Raw genomic sequence first — 21,007 nt, 5'->3', positions numbered from 1 at the left:
TCTTTGCTGTTTCTCAACTATTTAGCTAACTTTCCTGGGAATAAATTAAATTCTATCAAGTCGGAAGCCATGTTACTAAACCCCAGTGATGCTAGAAAAGTGAATTACGTATTTAGACAACCTTGGCTTAATTTAGCAGATTACGTATAAGTAGCATACCCTAAAATATAATGCTTAACAATTTACACAGTAGAAATTGTTTCCTTTGACATTGCTAAGCAAAATAATCTCTTCTAAATAAATTCCCTGTTTATAAACTATTACATCATGCACAGATGTTTCCTGGTCACTTTTCAAGGAAGGTCACTAGAAATTTAAGTCCTCTTCCACATACAGCTCATTGGAAATATCCCAACCTTCATGTGGAATTGTTCCTCACTGCTACTCACTTTAACAACAACAACATAGAGTACTTTTCTTTAACTCTTGAATTTTTTTTCCTTTGTACTTCTTGGAATAAGTTGCTTTGAGTTGCTTTTTTTTTCACTGGAATCAAAATAGTGATTATTTCAAGAGCCAACACTAAAGAATGAAAACCTTTAATAATTTTCAACAAGAAAAAGACACTAAAGTGTTCAAACTCAACATTCAGTCCTGGAATATCCACTCAGATCTCACAGTCAGTGAAGTCTAGACTGATGAGCCATAGCAGAAAGTAAATAAAACCTCTGTGCTTAAGATAAAATTAAATCCTTCCACAAAGTTTATGAAATAATGCTCTTTGAAAATTATTAACTTTTTAGATACAGAATCATAGAATGGTTTGGGTTGGAAGGAACTTTTAAAAGATCATCTAGCCCAAGCCCCCTGGCCACACTTTTTGATGCAGCCCAGGATGCAACTGGCTTTCTGATGCACATTGTCAGCTCATGTCCACCCACCGCTGCTCTCAGCCCTGTCTGATCCCTCAGTCTGTACTGATACCGAGGTACAGGACCTGTAGCCTACTGCACTTACTCACTCTCACTAGTCTCATAGATGAGATGATTTGGAACACAGAATTTCTCTCTTTCTCCAGATGCAAATTCCTGAAGTGCTGGAGAGCTCATTCAGCCACAGAACTAAACCAAAGAGCTCCAGGCATGTATTTTCTTAAACTTGCCTTATTGACTAGTATAAGCAATCACTGCTCAGTCTTCTGCATATTCTTCATGCTCCTTGAACTGACTCTGAATGACCCCACCACATCTCTCACTGGTGTTTCCACAGCTCTCTATCATATCAGAATGATGAGAATACACAGGGGAACATAATGTCAGCTAGCTATGCTTGCTATGAAAAGCTTTCTGCTTACCCTCCAAGGCAAATCCCTAAGTTAGATCAATTGGTCCTTGTACCACCACATTCTGGAACATAGCTAGCGCTGTCCTAGCAAAACTTGATTTGAGTTGTAGCAAGTACGAGCAAGACAAGTGGCAGTAAATTTGTCACATGAGGAAGGCAAAAATGACTTAAAAACTATAACCAAGTTTAAATCATTACAGAACAGTTTATTGGGTAGAAGTAGTATCTAACACCATTTTATACTGGCATTTCATTTTCACTGTTTCAGTTTTAATTTGTTGCTATACTTATATTAATCATACATTACCTTCAGCTGCGGTGAAAGTATTTCCTTTTCTCTCATTGATTCCACAATATCTGGAAACATTCCACAGTACTGCAGATAAGCCATGAAACTAGTGTCTAAGTGGTCTGATGTTTGTAGCTCTTTCTTTAGTTTAGCTGCCAAATTTGAGCTGGTATCTGAAGAAAGAGAGAGCCCGCCAGCCCCACAAGTGTTACAAAGATGAAAATAACTTGAAACCAGCATCACTGCTTGCAGAACAACCACATTTTTTCCTCTGCTAGTATGAATGCAAGGCCAGCCGAAGTTAGTTGGTTAAGATTGGGCATTAGGAAATTTTTTTTCATGGAAAGAGTGGTCAGGCATTGAAATGGGCTGCCAGGGAGGTGGCTGAGTCGCCAACCCTGGATATGTTTAAAGGTCATTTGGATGTGGTGCTTGAGGACATGATATAGGGGTGAACCTTGTAGAGTAGGGTTATCAGTTGGACTTGGTGATCCTGAGTGTCTTTTCCAACCTGAATGTTTGTATGACTCTGTGATGATCTCAACTAACTTAAGTAAAAACACTGCAAGTTGCCTTTACCATCAGGGAAATAAGGATAGTGTTGTAGCTGTGAGGACTCACTAAAACCCCATGCCTCCTTTTCAGTATATAAAGCTGAAGAGGTAAAAACAGACTTCCACTAGCACAAATATACAGGTCTTTCTAAACAAAGGACCACCTGATAAAGGCATAGTTTTCAAGTAAAAAATCTCCAGTAGGAGAAAATGGGAGAAAGCAAACATTTACACTATTTTTATACTGAGGTTAACAAGAGGTGAAAGTAATCTGCAAAGAGGTGAAAGTAATCTGCAAAGTTAAACTTACTGCTGCTGTATCCATCACTCATCACATCTACAGCAGATGCTCTTGATCTTGCATCATCTTGTAAATCAGAAGGGGTCAAAGTCAGATTATCAGCTTCTCTCATCTGCTTGGAAATAATTTTTTGCATTAATTTAGGTTTCTGAATCCAGTTGTAGAGCCTTCTGCATTTGTAACAACTTTGTTACTAGCGCAGATTTTAGTGAATGCCTACTTGAGCACAGTGTCAGAGATAGTAAGTACCACAATGAATGCAACATTGGTGCTCTTTAGAGCCCATTCCATCTCATTTCCCACCCACCACCCTTCCTTAAGGAACAGATATATATTTATAATTAGTTGTCCTTCAAAAGCAAGGCACAAATATTACAACCAAAGACCAATTTTCTGAAGTTCAGGCTTCCATCTTCCTGTGAAATGATACTGGTACAAATTAAAAAAAATGTATTTCCATTTAAAAAAATCCCTACCCAATTTTGAACCAGTCTCTTCTAACAGTCAATGAAAGATATTCCTAAGTGGAGAATTGTTAGAGTAAATTGAGTACCGCGGCAGCAAAAAGATTTTACAGATTTTGGCTCAATTACTTGCACTTGAAGTATTATCACACGTATGTTATTTCCATGCAGCATCACTGCTACAGTGCCAGGACTGGAAGCCCACACTGAGGGCACAAGAGCAAGAGGAGACCTCATCACTCTCTACAACTACCTGAAGGGAGGCTGGAAAGAAGAGTGGGACAGCCTCTTCTCCTTGGTGTCAAGTGACAGGACCAAAGGAAATGGTTCAAGATGTGCAAGGGCAGATTCAAGCTGGATATGAGGAAATATTTATTCACTGAAAGTGTTAGACCAAACATTGGAATGGTCTGCCCAGGGCAGTGGTGGAGTCACCATCCCTGAAGGTGTTCAAGTGGCATGTAGACCTGACGCTTAGGAACATGGTTTAGGGTTGACCCTTCAGTGCTGGGTTGAAGGTTGGACTGGATGATCATCAAGATCTCTTCTAACCAGATGTATTCTCTGATTCTGTAATACCCATATTTTTACTGATGCCACATCAGCAGTGTATAGACACATAGCCTGCTGTAAGCAGCTTATTGCTCCATTTTAGGCCTTGGAAGACTATTTCCAATTTTTAGAAGCAGTGAAAAAGAGCATTTTATTACAGGCCAGAATTTGGTGCACTGTCTGGCAGTGAAAGAGGAACTAAGAATTGTACATCCATAATGTTAGTGGACCTACTGGTCATGGCATGCAAGTTTCCACTCTTTGCAGGTAATGGTCTAACAATGATCTCAAGGGGACAGAGCTGAGCAGTCTTGTTTAATTAGAATGGAATCAGACATGAAATATAACTTACCAAAATCTTCTCCATATCTTGGTCATCATCAACAGAGTAGGTGCTTTCAGAGAAAGTTGGGGATTTTCTATCTGCTACCACTGCTGCTTCCTCACTGCCATTTTCATACAAGTTAGAATATCCCAGGAATACAGAATTGTCTTCTTGCCCAGATGACCTGGTGTGCATCATTTCAAGATCTGTACTTTCAACTTCTGAAAAGGGTGTCAGGTGAAGCACTGGTTGTAGTTCCACACTTAGATCTTGCTTTCTCACAATCTCAGGTGAGCCCCATGAAGCCATATTTGCAACGAAATTCTGGAAGTCTTCTGAAGTGTCTTTCTCTGTTTTTAAATTGTCTTTTGAAGATTCAGAAATCTGAGGAATTTCCAATATTTGCTGGCAATGCTTTTTCAAATCTTGCTCCTCTTCAGAGTTGTCGATCATGTCTAATTTCTGAGGCAAGATATTTTCTTGTGATTTCTTAACCTGAGTTTTTGGATTTATATTGTGAGTCAAGTCAAACATAATTTCATCTTTTTCCTACAATGAAATACACATATTAATTATTTTAAGTATTTAAATACCATTGATTTTACAACTGAAATCCACACATTTTAAAAGGGCTTCTCAAATATAATAGTTGCATCTATTATTCTCAGGTTTTATGTAAAAATGACCAGACACTACTCTATTTGATATGCCAGCTACTCTCTTTGGCAAAACAGACTTGACCTGGAAAAAAATAATTTATTTCCTTTAGAATAGAGTTGAATGGCAAGAAACAAAAGACAAACACTGAAACAGATTCCCCCCTCTCAGCCTTTTCTCCCCAGGCTCAATTTCACTCCTTCATTCCGAATTCCTCCATCTCCTTCCCTGCAGTGGATATCTGCTCTAGCGTAGTCTCTTCCTCACACCTTCTTCCTTGCCTCACCATCCTCCCTGTCTGTGCAGCATTTTGCCCTTTCTTTAATGTGTTTTTACAGCAATGTTATGCACATGACTAACTCACCACAGCCATTTTTATGCCACAATATTTATCTTCACCTTTCTTACAGCACTGAAAAGGATAAATTATAAGGCTTTATAGAACACATATAAATGGAATTATTTTTAAAAGTAGATAATGCTGTTAAAAACTAAATCACATACCCTTTTTTCAGTAGGGGAAGATGGTGCTCTAAATGACTGATCAGCATTTGCTTCCAGTTCTTCCAATTTCTCCATTCCTTTCTGAAGGACTTCGTGTTTTCTTTCTCTCTGGTTGAAGGGCTTGAAAAGGTGGTTGTCTCCATAATCACATCGCTCCTTTGGCTTGTACAGCTCCAGTTGGGAGGTAAGTTTACCTCTTTCCAATCGTAAGGCTTCAAGCTCTTTCACATATGCCTCAATGTGATCTTTCAGTTTCACAGCGCTACCTTGCAGTTCATTGATTTCTCTCTCATAAGCTACTTTTTTCTGTTTCAGTGCTTGAACCTGGGAATCAAGTCGAGAAACTTCTAACTGAAGACTACAAACATCTTGAGCCTGACTTGCATCTCTCTTTTCCAACTTGCTTTGGAGCTCTGCTGTCTTTTCTGTTAAATACTGCAACTTGGCTGTATCAGCTTCTCTTTGATCTGCCATTGTCTTCATTTGCATATCTTTCTCTAGAATACGTGCTTCTCTTTCTCTCACAGTATCTTCAAGTTCTTGAATTTGAGAAGAAGTCAGCCTTGCTTCAACCTCTCTCTGAGAGAAACGTGTTTGGAAAAGGCTGTACTCCTCCTGGAGTGCATTGTACTGTATTCTCAAAGAGGTTAGCTCTGCAAGAGACTGCTCTGATGACTCTCGCAATTTTTGGCATTTTTTCTTCAAAATTTCCACATCCATTTTGAACTGTGATTCTTTCTCTTCCAGTTGCTGCTGCAGAGCTTCTCTAGCACTTGAGACAATCTCTACTTCCTCCTGAAGTTCTCTCACTTTGGAAAGCAGCAATGCATTTCTTCTGTTTGGATCAGTATCGCCCTGACAACCTGCAAGTTCCTCCCTCAACTCATTCTGAAGGTTTTCCACTGGCTTTCCCAATGCAAATTGATAGAGATCTTCTTGGTTGTCACTGACTTCGTGACATACTGGTCCAAATTGTGCCAGCTCTTTTTGAAGCTTCTCAATTACTCCATGGAGTTGCTCTACCTCTTCATCTTTGTCTTTGCGCAGCCTTTCCTGGTCACCACGAAGGTGCTCAACAAGTGATCTGAGTTCTTCAATTTCAGATTTTTGGTCTTCCACTACCTAAGCAAAAGGATATGGTCTGAGTATTACTGTATGTATGCAGAATTACTATTGCACATAGAGTTTAAACAATATTTTTCTTCCAAATCACTCAGGCATTAATTCACACATTTAACAACAGGAAGAACTGTGCACTTCAGCTGGTAGCTATTCATAACACTTGCTACTTTCCTGAGGGAATTATCAAGTAGATTTCATTTACAGTATAATTCTGTACACTTTGCATCCTTGAAAATCAAGCAATGAACATATAGCAAGTACTCCTACTTTATTCTCCAGAGTAGTCTCTAACTCATGCTGGAGCCTCTTCATCTGTTCATTCAAATGATCAATTTCTTGATTCTTTTCTTTAAGTAGTGCTTGAGGGAGTGACAGAGCTGATGAATCACTCATACCCAGGTCCTGATTTTGCTTCACAGAAAGTTTTGTTAGATCCTCCTGATCAGAAAAAAAAGCCCAGTCTCATTAGAAAGGACTTCTCTCCCAACCTAATGGCAGGGACTTACTTAAACATTCTCCTCCTTATTGTAATGTTGAAGAACTGAAGAACACAACTACAGGTGCTTTGTTTAGATTTGTACCACGGGATGAGATTGCCACAACATTTCCCAAATTTCAAGGTAAGAGATGGACAATCCAGTTGTCAGGCTGACAACCAACCAGTTTTCTGATTTGCTATAAAACGGAATTTTACAGTGTTTACTGTAAGTGACAGTAAGTTTAAGTGACAACACTGTAGTTCATAATCTGCTGGGTCTAGAAAAAAACCTTTTTATTTAAAGCAAATGACTTCAGAAAGTATCAGCATAAAAATGAATCCAGAGTATTGGGGGGGGAGGGGTGTTGATCTACATTAACCAGCATTAGCTTTGTACAATAATGCAATTTTCTCCTGAGAAGAGAAAGAAAGTATTTGTTTATAACATCACAAGATGAAGACCACAACACTCAAGGAAGGAGGTATCTGAAGTGATAGTTGGTACACACTAAAGCTAAGGAAACCTACCTTCAAGTGTGCATTCTCTAACTGAAGCTGGCTGATGCTGGAAGTGCTAAGATTTTTTTGCATCTCTAACTCTAAGTTCAGCTGCAATATCTCCTTGTCTTTACTAATCAAATCATCTTTGCATTGTTCTAGTTGATGTAACAAGCTCTCAATCTAAAAAACAAAGAAAATGCATGGTTGTTAAAAGTCCTCTTATTCAAGCAGGAAAGACAAAACTTCATTCAATCACCTTTTTCACTGAGAGCACGTAACTTTGAAAAGTTCTATGATTTAAACTTGTTCTAATCTACATGAATAAAATACTTGCAACAAGAGAGTAAGAAGCTCCTCACCTGTGAAACCGAAGTTCTGCAAGAGTGGTTTGCCATTGAAAAAACCCTATCAAACCTTTTTACCTGTCTCTCCTTAGTCTGAAGTGCTTCCTGCTCTGCCTGTAATTGCTCCTTCAGCACTGGCGCAGACCCACTGTCTTCTGGTACTTTGTGCCGTGCTTCATCCAATTTAGACTGAAGGGCAGAGATCTGAATTAAGTTATTGTATTGTTGTTGTTGCAATGCCTCTTTATCCTGAAAAATATTTTTTAATACGTTCGAATTAATTGTTGCCAATATACATACCCACCTAACCAGAAGATTCCTGCCAAAATATTTCATCATCCCTGACAAACCCCAGCACAAAAAGAAACACACACAAACCCTATGGCCTATAAACAGGAATTCAAAACAACTGACTGTCTTTAGCTTGTGTAGGTTTTTACCCTTTACTTTTTCTAATCCAAGTTTAACAACTTTTGAAAATTTAACATTGAGTGATATATTATACTTTCACAATTACAGTGTGTTATGTATTTCGAAACTTGAACATCTTGTTCCTGTAGTAATTTTTAAAATTAAAAATAATGGAAGAAAATATTTACAGAATTAACAATTAAACTAAAAATAAAAAAAATAGTTTAGACCACATCAGTCTCAAATCCTCAAACCTGACAGATCCACCACCACTACTTAACCAAGGAAAATTGCTAGAAGGAAACAGAAGCATTTAGTTAAAGAAGATGGAAAAGGTTACTCAGACGCTTGGTAAAAGACAAATATTTCTGCTAACTGGGATGTGATTCTTAACACTGAACTGTGATTAAATCTGCAGTAATAACGAAGTACTAAAACGTTCAGGTTATGGCAAATAGATCTGGCTTGAATGACACATAGAAAGAAGAGCTGCTGATTAAGATGATTTGAAGAGCCCCAACAGTAAACTGGGAGGGAGTGTTAATCTGCTTGAAGGTAGGAAGGCTCTACTGAAGGACCTGGACAGGCTAGATCAATGGGCCAAGGCCAATTGTATGAGATTCAACAAGGCCAAGTGCTGGGTCCTGCACTTTGGTCACAACAACTCCATGCAATGATACAGGCTTGTGGCAGAGCGGCTGGAAAGCTGCCTGGCCAAGAAAGACTTGGGGGTATTGATTCACAGCTAACTGAACATGAGTCAGTAGTGTGCCCAGGTGGCCAAGAAGGCCACCAGCATCCTGGCCTGTATCAGAAATAATGTGACAAGCTGAACCAGGGTGGTAGGCCCCTCACTACAAGACACTGAAATGCTGCAAGGTGTCCAGAGAAGGGTAACAAAGCTGGTGGGGGGTCTGGAGAGCAGGTATTATGAGGACTGGCTGAGGGATCTGTGATTGTTTAGTCTGGAGGAAGCTGAGGGGAGACCTTCTCACCCTCTAGAACTACCTGAAAGGAGGTTGTAGTGAAGTAGGTGTTGATCTCATCTCGCTAATGAGAAGTGATAGGATGAGAAGAAATGGCCTCAAATGGTGCATGGGGAGGTTTAGGTTGGATATTGGAAGAAACTTCTTCCCTTGAAAGGGTTCTCAAACACTGGAATAGGCTCCCCAGGGAGGTGGCTGAATCGCCGTCCCTGAAGACGTTTAAAAGACGCAGATATGTCATGCTGAGGGACATGGTTTAGACTTAGTAGAATTAGATAATGGTTGGACTCAATGATCTTAAAGGTCTTTTCCAACTGAAATGATTCTATCATTCTATGGTTAACATTCAATAACACTATCTTCTCATGAATTTCCAGAGAAGCAGAAGAGCAGCTCTGATCCATGTAAACATGACAACTGCCAAAAATCAGTCTCTAAGTAGGGCTGTAATTTGTAAAACCAGAGTTTGTTTAAAACTGTGGCTGTGGTGCCCACCATTAATACAACAGTTTAACTCAAAGAACACTGTAACATATTTATTGATATCCCCATGAAGATACTGTCCACACAATGCCACTCCCATTTAAATAAGTACTTTTAATTACTTGTTTTAATTCAGTTTTCATTTTCTTCATTTTTTCCAGTTGTTGTTCCAAGTGCTGTACAGTCTTTGAGACTTCAGTACTGCTGCGCTCCAGTTCTCGTATCTGTGCCAGCAGTTTTTCTATCTCTTTATCACGAGCTGTAACTTCTTGGTGTTTTTGCTCCTTCTCTAGTAACACCTTATTGTAATCATCTGTCTTCTCTTTTATTTCTGCTTGCAAATATTCTACCTATACAGAAATCACATTATACAGATAATCAGGCAATATAACAATCTTCCGGTTGGAATCAGGAATAATTTCATGGCAAAGGAGGAAGAATTTTGCTGTGGACTAAACTAGTGTTAAAATCCCAGAAGAAAGTAAAACTACATAGGGACAGAAAGGATGAAAAAGTAACTTTCTAAAATTTTGTTTTCCAAATGCAGCAGATCTTAAATACCCGTTTGATTACTCTCTCTTAATATGTGTACTTCTTACACAGTACTGGATGAAGATATAATTCCGAGGCTCAGAGGTTTGTTGGAGTTTTGTTTAAGATTTAAAAAACGCTCCATGAATTGTTACCAATAGCATTAGATTCTGTAATCTCAGAACCCTTTTCCGTTACTCAAGGAACTCCACTTTAAAGGAATATACCAAGAACTTAAAGATAAATATGCAACATAACATACTCAAATCCTTGCAAATCAGAGAGATTCACAGTAGTCAACATTAAACTGGTACTCTTTTTTCAAATAAACCCTCTTAAATGTGAATAAATTTAGTATTTAAGCTTGCTGAGACCAAATCGTGCAGAGAGCTGCAGGAAAACAGTCACTCGTTCATCCCAGTAACTAACATGAAGGCAAGGCTAGGAGCTCTGGTAGGTAACACAAGCAGGAGAGAACCAAATGTGACAGACAAAACTGGATTGGAAGTGATAAGTTATTAAGCATAATGAAAGCAAGCTGAGGTAGGAAAGCAACAGGAAACATGATAGAGAAGAAATAATTTCATCAGTCAAGGAAGATCAGATTTTACAAGATAAATGTCTGAATTTATGCAAATTCTACTACAGTATTACACAGTAAAAATTCTTTGTAATAATACAGAGCTTTACGTCTTCAAATACTGTAGAGATAATACTAAAGCAGAAAAACACCTTCTAGCAAAGTACAGAAGAATAGACTTAAGCTAGTCAAATTATTAAGTGTGGAGAGTACCACAGACTAGTTAAGAATACCAAAAGTGATTAACAATAAAATTTCAGTTGCTTACAGGCATGGGTACTTTCCTTAATTAGGTAGATCTCTTATTGTCTTTCCATTTCATCAGGCAATTAATCAACTGCTATGCATAACACAGGCTTTACAGTAAAGCTTTTCAGTATAGAAAAGTCTTTAAGAAGTTTAATACTTTCTAATGCTATAAAATTATGGCATCAGAATTCCAGTAATTATGACATTTTAGACATGAAAATAGTGGGGTTTAACCCCAGGTTGCTAGAAACCCAAGTGCTGCAATCCTATAGCTAACAAAACACCTTCACAACCTACTCACAAATGTCACTTGCTTAGTTATCTTTCTTGTGTGTCTTTCTCAAATTAAGTTTTAACCCTTTCTGAAAGAACTAGCAAAGTTACTGCAGCTAGTCTTAATTTGTTCAGATACTCCTCTTTATTAAGCCACAAGTACACTAGTAACTGTCACCACTGTCCTGGGTTTGGCTAGGATAGGGTTAATTTTCTCACAAGAAGTTAGGAGCCAGCTGAAACAGCTAATGGGCTATCCCACACCATACTGACATCATGCCCACTATACAAGGAGAGGGCTGATGTGGACAGATGCAGCAGGTTTTTGTTGTCAGCTGAGTAGCTCATGTTTTCTATCACTCACTTCATATACAACTTCATTAGTATTATTCTTATTTCTGTTGATTCCTCCTTCAGTGTATTATTCTAGTGAACACTCCTTATTCAACCTATGGAACTTTGCATTTTGCTCATGATTTTCTTTTCCATTCCACCAGGGCATGAGGTGGGGGTTACCATGTGAGCAGCTCTGTGGAGCTCAGCTGCCAGCTGGGTCTAAACCATGATATCCACATCTTGGATAGAAAGCAAGCTGTGATCCTAAGTGTGACATATCTTGAATAACCTGACATGTATCCTTTAGCCCAAAACCGTCAAAGAGTTATACCTTCTGGGTACAAACAGATCTTCAACAAGACATGTGGTTGTCAAAACTTTGCCACTCTTTTTCTGACCCTTGCCACAGCGTAAGTAACACCTTGCAGGCTATGTGTGATGTACTCAGAAAATCTTAATGCCAAATACTGATGCAGAATGTAATCACTCTCCTTCTTAAGAAAGCTAATGAAGTCCTATCAGAGGTTGCAGAAGGTAAATGACCATCAAGCACCCTCCAGCATGGACATTTCACTCTATCAAAGATTCAGCTATTCCTACAAGATTTGTTTCCATAACAAAGGTGCACAATTTCATAAACTGTATGTAAATGAACAGAAGGAAATTAAATTAGGTAGTACACGCATTAAAGTGTTGTTAAGAGCAGGGCCACAAACAAAAGCTGAAGGCACAGTGTATCACTGTAATTCCACCATCTTTGTTTCATACTCCAAACCTCAACTTCTCCTTTCATGTCAAAAAGCTCTTCTAAAGTAAGTAAGTCACTGTCTGTAATATATTTGAGCAATAAATCAAGGGAATGAAGCAATTAAGTACAGGAGATTAAACTGAAAGCAGTTCTTTACTCCCTGCAAGAATTCTGCCCCACTAAGAACCATCTATCCTTATCTTCAAGTCAAGCTGAAGCATCACTGACATATCAAGAGCAGGAAAAAAATCTAAAGCAGATCTAAGCAATTGAAAGGTTTGAAAGGAAAAGGAAAGAAAATTTAGAGACGTTCATGCTGTTTTCCATACCTGCAGAATCAATTCATAGTTCTGTATAATGTGGGGGGGAGAGGGGAAAAACAACAAACCAAGAAAGCAAAAAGCAAAGGTTAATCTTTGAAACCAAGCATTAAACAAATGAAAATATCCAAAAAAGGACTGATTTATAAACTTCAATTGGACAAGGCATGCAGACAAAGAACATTATTACAATTATTATAGCTGGAAAAACTAACCACATTTAGAACCCAGAAGTCAACCCTCAGATGTGCTCTGTAGAGCAGAGTGTCTGTATTGTTCTCCTCAATTAATTTAAACCAGACTCACACACTGTAAAACTTTACTGTAATACACATACTATATTTCTTTCCACCTCCGTAAGAAACAGTGTCAGTACACTCTCACTGCCTAAACATAGTCTAGGCAGCTGGGGAAAAAGCTGATTTTTGGGTGACAGTGGAGCTAAGAACCCCAACATTTTCAAGAGCCAGCCCCCCAAGACAATAAAGGTTTTGGTATTTAATTGCAGTAAACAAACTCCTTTTGGTACTAAGTGTGATTTTACTCACCGTATACTCTCTGGGCTCTCCTGAAATCTGTGATTTTGATGAAAGTTTTAACTGTTCTTCCAGTTTCTGAATTTCCTGCTGAAAATCATCACGTTCATGTTCCCTTTCTATAGCCTGCTCCTGTAAACCCATCCAGAGATAATGAAAATATTTTCAAAGAAATTTTGCACTTCATTCAAATATTGAGTACAAGAAAAAAATGGGGTTTATTTCTGTGGTGAAGAAACTATGCTTACTTAAAAAGAATTAACATCTTGAAAGCATAGCTAAAATTACAGGGAAAGAAAAAAACAACTTGTTTTTTACTCCAAAGCACATACAAACTACAATTAAAGCAAACAATAAAAACTTTTAAATTATCCAGCAATACTACAGAAAGGCAATTAAAAAACTATTTTTTTTTCTCTAAGAATAAAATATCAATGTCTTAATTTCAAACAAAAAGGAAAGTATTCCATTTTAGGAACCATCTTCCAAGTCTCAATCACAAGCTAGGAGTTATCTGTCATCTCCAAAAGCATGGAAATGTGGTAGTGAGCTTGCTTACATCCATGAATTGACGCTGGTTTTTAAGTTGTTTTTCAAGAACTTGAATTTGCTGTTTTAATTCAGCAACCTCCAACAACTGTGTAGCCAGGTCCTGATTACTGTGCAGCTGTTCTTCCAGTTCTACCTCCAAAACTTTCATCTGAGAGCGTAAGTTGGAATGGTCCTTTTCTGCCTGACATTGAAGCTCTAACTTCTCCTTCGCTAAAGATTCTACTTCCTTGAGTAGACCTGAATAAGACACAAAACCCAGCATCAGTTGTCAGTGCAGGGCACAAAAATCAAACTAAGATGAGAGTAAATTCAGGTACTTCAGACAGCATCAAAACCAAAGAGAAAAAAAAAAACAGTCCTGAGATAGTCTGTAAGAGAAGTCTGATATGTGACTGTCTGTTGTGTCTCTGAAAGTCATCTCTGGTACAGACAGGTATTAGGTAGTAAAAAAGGACACAGGCATCTGTTCTCAATCCCAAAGTGGATTCTGGTTGGAGATACTCTGGGCACATAGAAAGCTTTCACTGTCACCCCTGAAAACCTCACAATTCCAGAGAGACCCATCTCACCTGACCAGGAGTCCTTCAGATTCCCTCCCCAGATCCTTGCCCTCTCAACCCTAGTTCCACATTCTTCTTGCCCCAGAGGCTCTTTCCAAATCAGAGCAGATCCTCAATTCTCCAAGTTCACTCCATTCCACATGTGTTCCATCCCTAAATTTAAGCCCCACATCCCATTGTCAGCTACTCAGTCTCTCATTCTCATCCTTCTAATTGCCTCATCCCAGGTGTTCTATCCTAAATCTTTGCCATCCCTTCCTTCCTGATTTCTCATCCTTAGATCTTCCAACGCCCAGTCTCAGGTCAACCTGTCAATTACTCCTCTGCTTCTTGCCATGCTGGATGCTACTGTTGATCCCTACACTGAGTTAGCACCCAGTCCATCTTTTCAGTGGCCACAGATGCCCAGCCCTCCCCCCCAAAACTGGCTGCTCTAAGAAAGCAAAGTTAATCTTTTCCTCTGAAGCTGAATATGGATTAAAACACAGAGAAAAATCATCATGCTTACAGAACACTAGTCCAGTTTTGACACAACAAAGGCAAGAAACAACTGGGAAAAAGATGGAACATTTTTCTGTACAGACTGCATACCACAAGTATGAAAATGTACATAACTCAACATTATTTATCAAGAGCTAATTTATACCTACAAACTGTTCGATGCACTGAATATGCTGTTTAGGAGACTCTAATGGAAATATATTTGGAGCAAAACTATTTTAATGTGAATATAGCTAAGTAACCTGAACAAGGAAATAAAAGTCTGGCTATGTGGTATTTGAAAGCAAGGTCCTGCAAGAGCTCATTATTTTACTTTTCAAATTTTCAATTCTTCATCCTAAATGCCTTCAGTCATAGAGGAAAAGGTAAGCTTATAATTCCAACAAAGGCTTCAACTGGTCATCCAACTCACTTCTCAGAATGGTACCATTTACTTTTCCAAGCATGATCAATTCAATCTACATGATTTCTGACTTAACATCATTTTAAGCTGCTGCTACAAATCTTCGGAAGCAAAAGTGATACCACAGCCTCCTGACAACATCCTTTCCAGTGCTTCACTATCCACGATTATTTAATTAGATTTCTAGACACTTTAAAACAAGTCAAGAAACATGAGCATTTTTATGTCCATGCTTAAGAGGGTAAGTGTCACCAGCTTAGAACAATGCAAGAGCATTTATACTAAACATCAGGGAAAATGTCACAGAAGTAAGGACAACGGAACAGAGTTTACATGGACTGTGGAGTCTCTGTCTCTGGAAATGAAAAATGAAGAGAAATGAAATGAAGAGAAGCAAGTAAAGCAGATTCTGTTTTGGGACAAAAATATGGACTAAACCAGCTCTCAAGGTCCACAGCAGTCCTGTGATTCTATGATTTAGTCACCCATGTCAGGTAGGGGTCGGTCTCTTCTCCCAGGCAACCAGCAGCAGAATGAGGGGACACAGTCTCAAGTTGTGCCAGGGGAGGTATGGGCTAGATATGAGGAGGAAGTTCGTCACAGAGAGAGTGATTACCCATTGGCATGGGCTGCCCAGGGAGGTGGTGGAGTCGCCATCCCTGGAGATGTTCAAGATAAGACTGGATGAGGCACTTAGTGCCATGGTCTAGTTGATTAGATAGGGCTGGCTGATAGGTTGGACCGGATCATCTTGGAGGTCTCTTACAGCCTGGTTGATCCTATGATTCTATGATTCTAAGATAGAACTGAAAAGGTTAATTGAGCAAAAGAAAACTGAGCAGGTGGAACTGTACCACATTCTTTAACCACTCGTTAGACTTGCTAAGCAAATGGACACAAAATTGCTTATCAGTCACTTGAATTCTTTGTTGTATGCACAGCATGGATGTACTGTGCTGATGTACACACAACACCTTAAGGGAAAAGTAAGTAAATTGTTTTTCAGTCACTTTAGGAAATATCAAGTCCTGCCCTCCCTTGCAGATGGGTACACTGGCACCAGACTTCGCCAGCCATTTTAAGTTTGCTATTGGTTGATAAATACAAATCACAGGATTAATAATGGACTATGAGAGAAAGCTGCAGATATACACAGACTACCTATTTAAAAAACCTCTAGCCCTGGCAAGTGCTTTCTGCCTTTGAGTACTATCCCAAAACTATGTTCCAACTACATTTCACTCCATGCACTTAATTTTGCAAGTTCATAAGTACCAAGGGTGATATCCCAGGTGTCTACACAATAATAACTGTGCAATTTCTGTGCCAGGCTCCTTATTTTTTATAGCACAGTGCTAAATAATCACATGAACTAAGCTCCAAATTTCCTAATTAAATGTTCATTATGTTGAGGATGTAACTCAGGCTCTGCCAGAATGCAAGCAGGTAAATGAAGGACTCCCAAAAACAATTTCTCTCACAACCTACTTGGAGCCATCATGGCATGCAATACAGGAAGGTACAGAAAGCTGAAATACACAGCCCAGAAAAAAGCCAACAACAGTGTGAATTCCACTAGCTGACTGAATCTCAGCCACAGCTGCACAACAGAGAATATCTTTCACCAAGTGCTGTGTTTAGGAAATGGGAATAAAATAGCACCTTTCTGTATTTGCTTATGCATGGTGCACAGAGGAGGACAGCCACAGCAAGGGCACATACATAGACTGACCCCTTGAGAAAAGAACCATTGATTTTGTGAAAACCAGCATGGAATTTTTGCCTTCTATATCCTAAGGAACACAGTCATGAACAAATTGATGGCTTCTTTTTAGCTTCACAAGGAACACTATTGCTTTCCGAAGAACAAAGTACTGATAAACCTGAAATAAACAGTCACAGTCACCTCAGACAGAAATGCAAGTTAATGGAAAAAAGTAATTAGGCTAACATTTTATGTGGAATTGAAAACGTTTCATAGACAGCAGGTAATAAACTTCAGCAGTCTCAGTAATGTGATGTGTTTGAGCAATATAGGTTTTTTTTTTAATTTTATTAAAGTACACATTCCCTAAGTGTATAAATAAATTTCAAGTAACATAAAGAGCTATTAAAACACAGATTTGTTTCTTTGTGGGGACAAATCTGCTATTTTATTAATGCTAACTCGCATCATGCAATCCCATTTTGGTAATGTCTCCAGCACACTCCTTTCTGCTCCCAAGCTCATCAATTAGCAAATGCCAAGCTCCACTCTTAAGTGCATTTGATTAGCAAGGCCGTTTTACTAAGATTAGTACTTCATATCAAACAATGGAGGAGGCATCAGCTTTTGCAGGAATATATCATATCAATGAACTCCAAACAACATCATTATTACTTATTATATAATACAAACAATTCCATAAGAGAGGAAGAGTACTACAGATGGCTGGGGATGTTTCCCTTTCATTGAGCGGACAGCAGCAATTTCAGGACAGTGAGGTGGTTACAAAAAGTATGTTCAATAAAAAAAGCGTTTGAGGGAGATCTGAAGGGACACAAGGAATGAAGACAGAGTAATGGGCAAGACAGCCCTGTGCAGCTTTTTAATTCTAACTGGAATTTACCTAGATTTTTTTTTTATTCACCTGAGTGACTTCATTTATCCAGCTCATGCCGTTTACGGGTAAAGAAATGTCTAGAAGCAAGAGATACTATATATATGGAAGACAGCACATCTGCAAATATGTGTGCTCATAGAACTAATCTAAAAAACAATCTGGCATCTACAAATTTTGCTTCAGTGTTAGAATTCCAAAGACAGTGTAGACCTCTACAGATCATTCTTGCTTGTTTTCAGTTTCATCTCTCCCAACTAGCCTTCCTTACCATTCTGTTTTCCTCTTCTTTTTTCTGATTTAACTATCCATTCACTTACATTCTCTAGTCTCCTTAGGACTTCCTTCAGTTCCTGCTGTATTTTTTTAGCTCTCCATCTTATACCACCTCAAATATTTCTTCTTACTTTAAATAAATTTTATCATTTTGACAGCCCACTCTGTATCATTAGAATCTCACAGCAAGCTTAACAACCCACTCCATCCTCTCAAAAGAAAAATTAAGTCAGCAAACACAAAAAGAGTGGCATAATGCAATTCAAGCCAAATGGCACGAAACATTATTTGTTTTCCTTTAAATATTGATCAGTGAATTAAATATTCTTTGCTTTAATTTTGTGTTGTTTTTTTTTCCATGCATCACAGAAGTCAAAAGATTTTTTTGCCAAGATATTAATCATTCTGGTAATTTGTTCGGTCTATTTATGAAGTACTATTCCTCTTTGTTAAAATAAAACAAAAACTATCAATTCAATCACTCAGTATTACAGCAATAGACCAGGAAAAAAACCCCACACTCATAATAACAAACCTGAACCTTCTTTTTGTGCTGCATTAGCAACAGGCGTCCCTAGAAATCAAAACACAGACAGACAAGAATAGGACATTGTGATCCATTCCTTCTAAATCAAAGAAAATGAGGTGGGGGAGAGGCAAGAGGCACACAAGAGTTGCAGAAGAATGATACAGTAGGGCTGAAAGTCAGGCAGGACTCTACAACAGAAACTTCTAAGAACTAGAGAGATAATTACAACATCTAGACTGTGTTCAAATACACCCTTCCTACAGAATTTGGCTCCATAACCTGAAACCTAGAGTCTTTACATTCCTCTAGTACTGACAGTGGAGAAATCTCATAGAAAACTGATCTTTGTGGCCTGTATTCTGACCTAAGCACACGCTATTTGCAACTACCTATTATGTAGCCTGCTCAGGCAGCAAAGATCTATGCAACATAGGTGAAGGTGGCATTGTGGTGACATAGCCAAGGGTAGCATAACATTGGCTTTGGCAGAAATGCAGTGATCTCCAATGATAAAATTTCTACTGGAAGATCATACAGAGACACTCACAGAAGTACTAGAATGACATTAAGGCTGCAAATTCAAGAAGCCAAAACTATTTAAACGATTCAGAGATTCATCAGTAAGAACCAGTATAACCTAGCCTGGAGTTCCTGTATACTGCAAGTCATATAACATCTCTAAAATTTCCTCCGTGAATAAAAAAAAACAAACCACCTTACATAAACCAGTTATATTACACTGAGATTATTCAAGGCCTTCATTAAAACACTGCTGTTACTCTTAAAATGTGTGCTCCTTCATGTGCAGTGTGAGTTATCACAGCACCAGCTTCCATTCATTGAGTGGTATTAGACTCCATCCAGAATGTCGAGGCTCCCCTTTATTACTCCACTTCCTTTCACGTGATTCCTGTAGTTAGCTTACATGAGATCACATATTCTGAAGCACTGAGGGAGTGATGGAGTAGGGGAAGAAGTCAGATAGATTGCTTATTTACACTTGCTTATCTGAGTTTCATTTGGTATTTCAGTGGCTGGCTATGACTTGCAGCAAGTCACCCTTTATAAAGTTGAAAATACCTGCCCTCACCTTATTCTTTCCAACAATGCTACCTCATTCAGCTTTTTCAGTGTATGTACTTTCCTTTAAAAACCTAAATAGACTTTGAGCTTGACCATTAACATCTTTCCAGTCACCCTTACTGTTCTGTGTTTTGACAAGATAAGGCTGTGGAGCAGGAGAAAAGCTTATGTATGAAACTAAGTACACATCGACACCACAATCCTCCAAGAGTATTTTGTTTTTTCTGTCATTTTTAAGCTATCACCTTATTCTTGGAAACAGTCAAAAGCCTTGAAACTCTATCTCTTCACTTCAACTGCAGTGTCAAAAAACCAGTTGCTATTGAGGTTCTAATGATCTGTTGCAACTACTTGTAGTTAATATATGCCTCTTATTTTCTCAGACATTTTCCATTTTCATCTAAGCATGAGACCTCAGCAGTATTCTTCACTAACAGTACTATCACCTTATAAGCAAGAATCAGTGGCTGTATTTTATTTCCTGCTTTTACAAAACACCCTGCTAACCTCTATACCAGACTGAGCTGCTCACTGGGTCATCAAACCAAAGGCTGATATGTTAGAGAAACACACTGCGGCATGTCCTGACTGGAGACAATTTTGTCTTCCACCAATAGTGTTCTGCGCACTCCTCACCGAGAATTGCTTGCTCCTGGGTTAGCTCCTGGAAGCGTTCACGCATGTCCTCCAGCTCCACAACCAGGCGACGTTCAGATTCCTCTTTCAGATTCAAGGCCTCTTCTAATGCAGCTTTTTCTGTAACGTAGCCTTCAATAATGCCTACAATGCCAAGTCAGAATGCAAATAAAGTGACAGGCAAATTCATCTCTGGAAAGAAAAGCAGCTTGAAAACTCAAGTAAACAATTTTTTGCCAAAAATGGAAGGTGACATAGAAATGGAGAAGTGCAAGTCTACTGAAATTTAGACAGTAGCTAGGCTTTTTGAGGTAACTTACAGAGTAAAATGAACCAGTTAATGTATCCCAACAGATTTTATGAGGCTACCACGTCTTAAAATGTTTCCAAACACACAGAATGGATATAGGCTCAACAGGTTTGATGGCCCTGGATTACCTCCTAATGTAGGAATGTGATGGTTTGAAACTGTCTTTTTAATTTTTCCTTGCAAAGTTCAGAACAGAGAAAGTGAAAGAGTGTATAAATAAGTCACTATTGGGTGTAAGAAAGCAAAGTACTGATTGTTCTAAACACTTCCATTGGATAGATAGAAATGTTTAGGAACTATTACCCAAAACAAAGCGGGCACTCTGCACATTCTGCGTTCGGCAGTGGGGGCAGTTGCTGGGCTGTCTGGCTGCTGTTTTCTTCTTCTCTTCTGGCTGAAGATAACACACTGACCTTGGCAGCTAAGTTAACAACTTTCTGCTCTAACTAACTCTGCTTTCTGTCCAAGGGGAGTCTGGGGGGGGAAGCTCCTGGGAGAGGGAGGCCCCTTTGGGGAGGGTCCCCTTTGGGGGGAAGCAAAGGGAGATTGGTTGTGCTTTTCTTTTGATTGTATATATTTGTAAATGTTGTGAATTTTTGTGTATTTGTACATATTCATTGCATTTCATCATAGATTGTAGATTCTGCTTTGTAAATACAGCTTTTCATTTGCTTCCAGACTGGGCTAGCCTGGTTATTGTCGGTGGGGGGGGAATTTCAGCTCACACCG

The 21,007-nt window shown here is 38.7% G+C and overlaps 1 protein-coding gene across 1 annotated transcript in view; it reads right to left on the bottom strand.

Annotated features, from left to right (window-relative positions):
* The window catches only part of PCNT (pericentrin), an 82,605-nt gene that overhangs the window by 17,914 nt on the left and 43,684 nt on the right, over window positions 1-21,007 (bottom strand). The window contains exons 30-41 of the mRNA XM_054381006.1: window positions 19,969-20,112; window positions 13,388-13,617; window positions 12,841-12,960; window positions 12,302-12,322; window positions 9,378-9,605; window positions 7,454-7,624; window positions 7,059-7,211; window positions 6,320-6,490; window positions 4,931-6,052; window positions 3,797-4,318; window positions 2,438-2,543; window positions 1,592-1,746 (exon numbers count right to left, since the gene is read on the bottom strand). Coding sequence (XP_054236981.1) covers window positions 1,592-1,746; window positions 2,438-2,543; window positions 3,797-4,318; window positions 4,931-6,052; window positions 6,320-6,490; window positions 7,059-7,211; window positions 7,454-7,624; window positions 9,378-9,605; window positions 12,302-12,322; window positions 12,841-12,960; window positions 13,388-13,617; window positions 19,969-20,112 — 3,143 coding nt within the window. The remainder of the gene's footprint in view (window positions 1-1,591; window positions 1,747-2,437; window positions 2,544-3,796; window positions 4,319-4,930; window positions 6,053-6,319; window positions 6,491-7,058; window positions 7,212-7,453; window positions 7,625-9,377; window positions 9,606-12,301; window positions 12,323-12,840; window positions 12,961-13,387; window positions 13,618-19,968; window positions 20,113-21,007) is intronic.

The sequence above is a fragment of the Indicator indicator genome, chromosome 5 (assembly GCF_027791375.1).
Source record: "Indicator indicator isolate 239-I01 chromosome 5, UM_Iind_1.1, whole genome shotgun sequence".
NCBI lineage: Eukaryota > Metazoa > Chordata > Aves > Piciformes > Indicatoridae > Indicator > Indicator indicator.
Note: the sequence above shows the minus strand (reverse complement) of the source record. Positions and strands in the feature narration are given on the sequence as shown.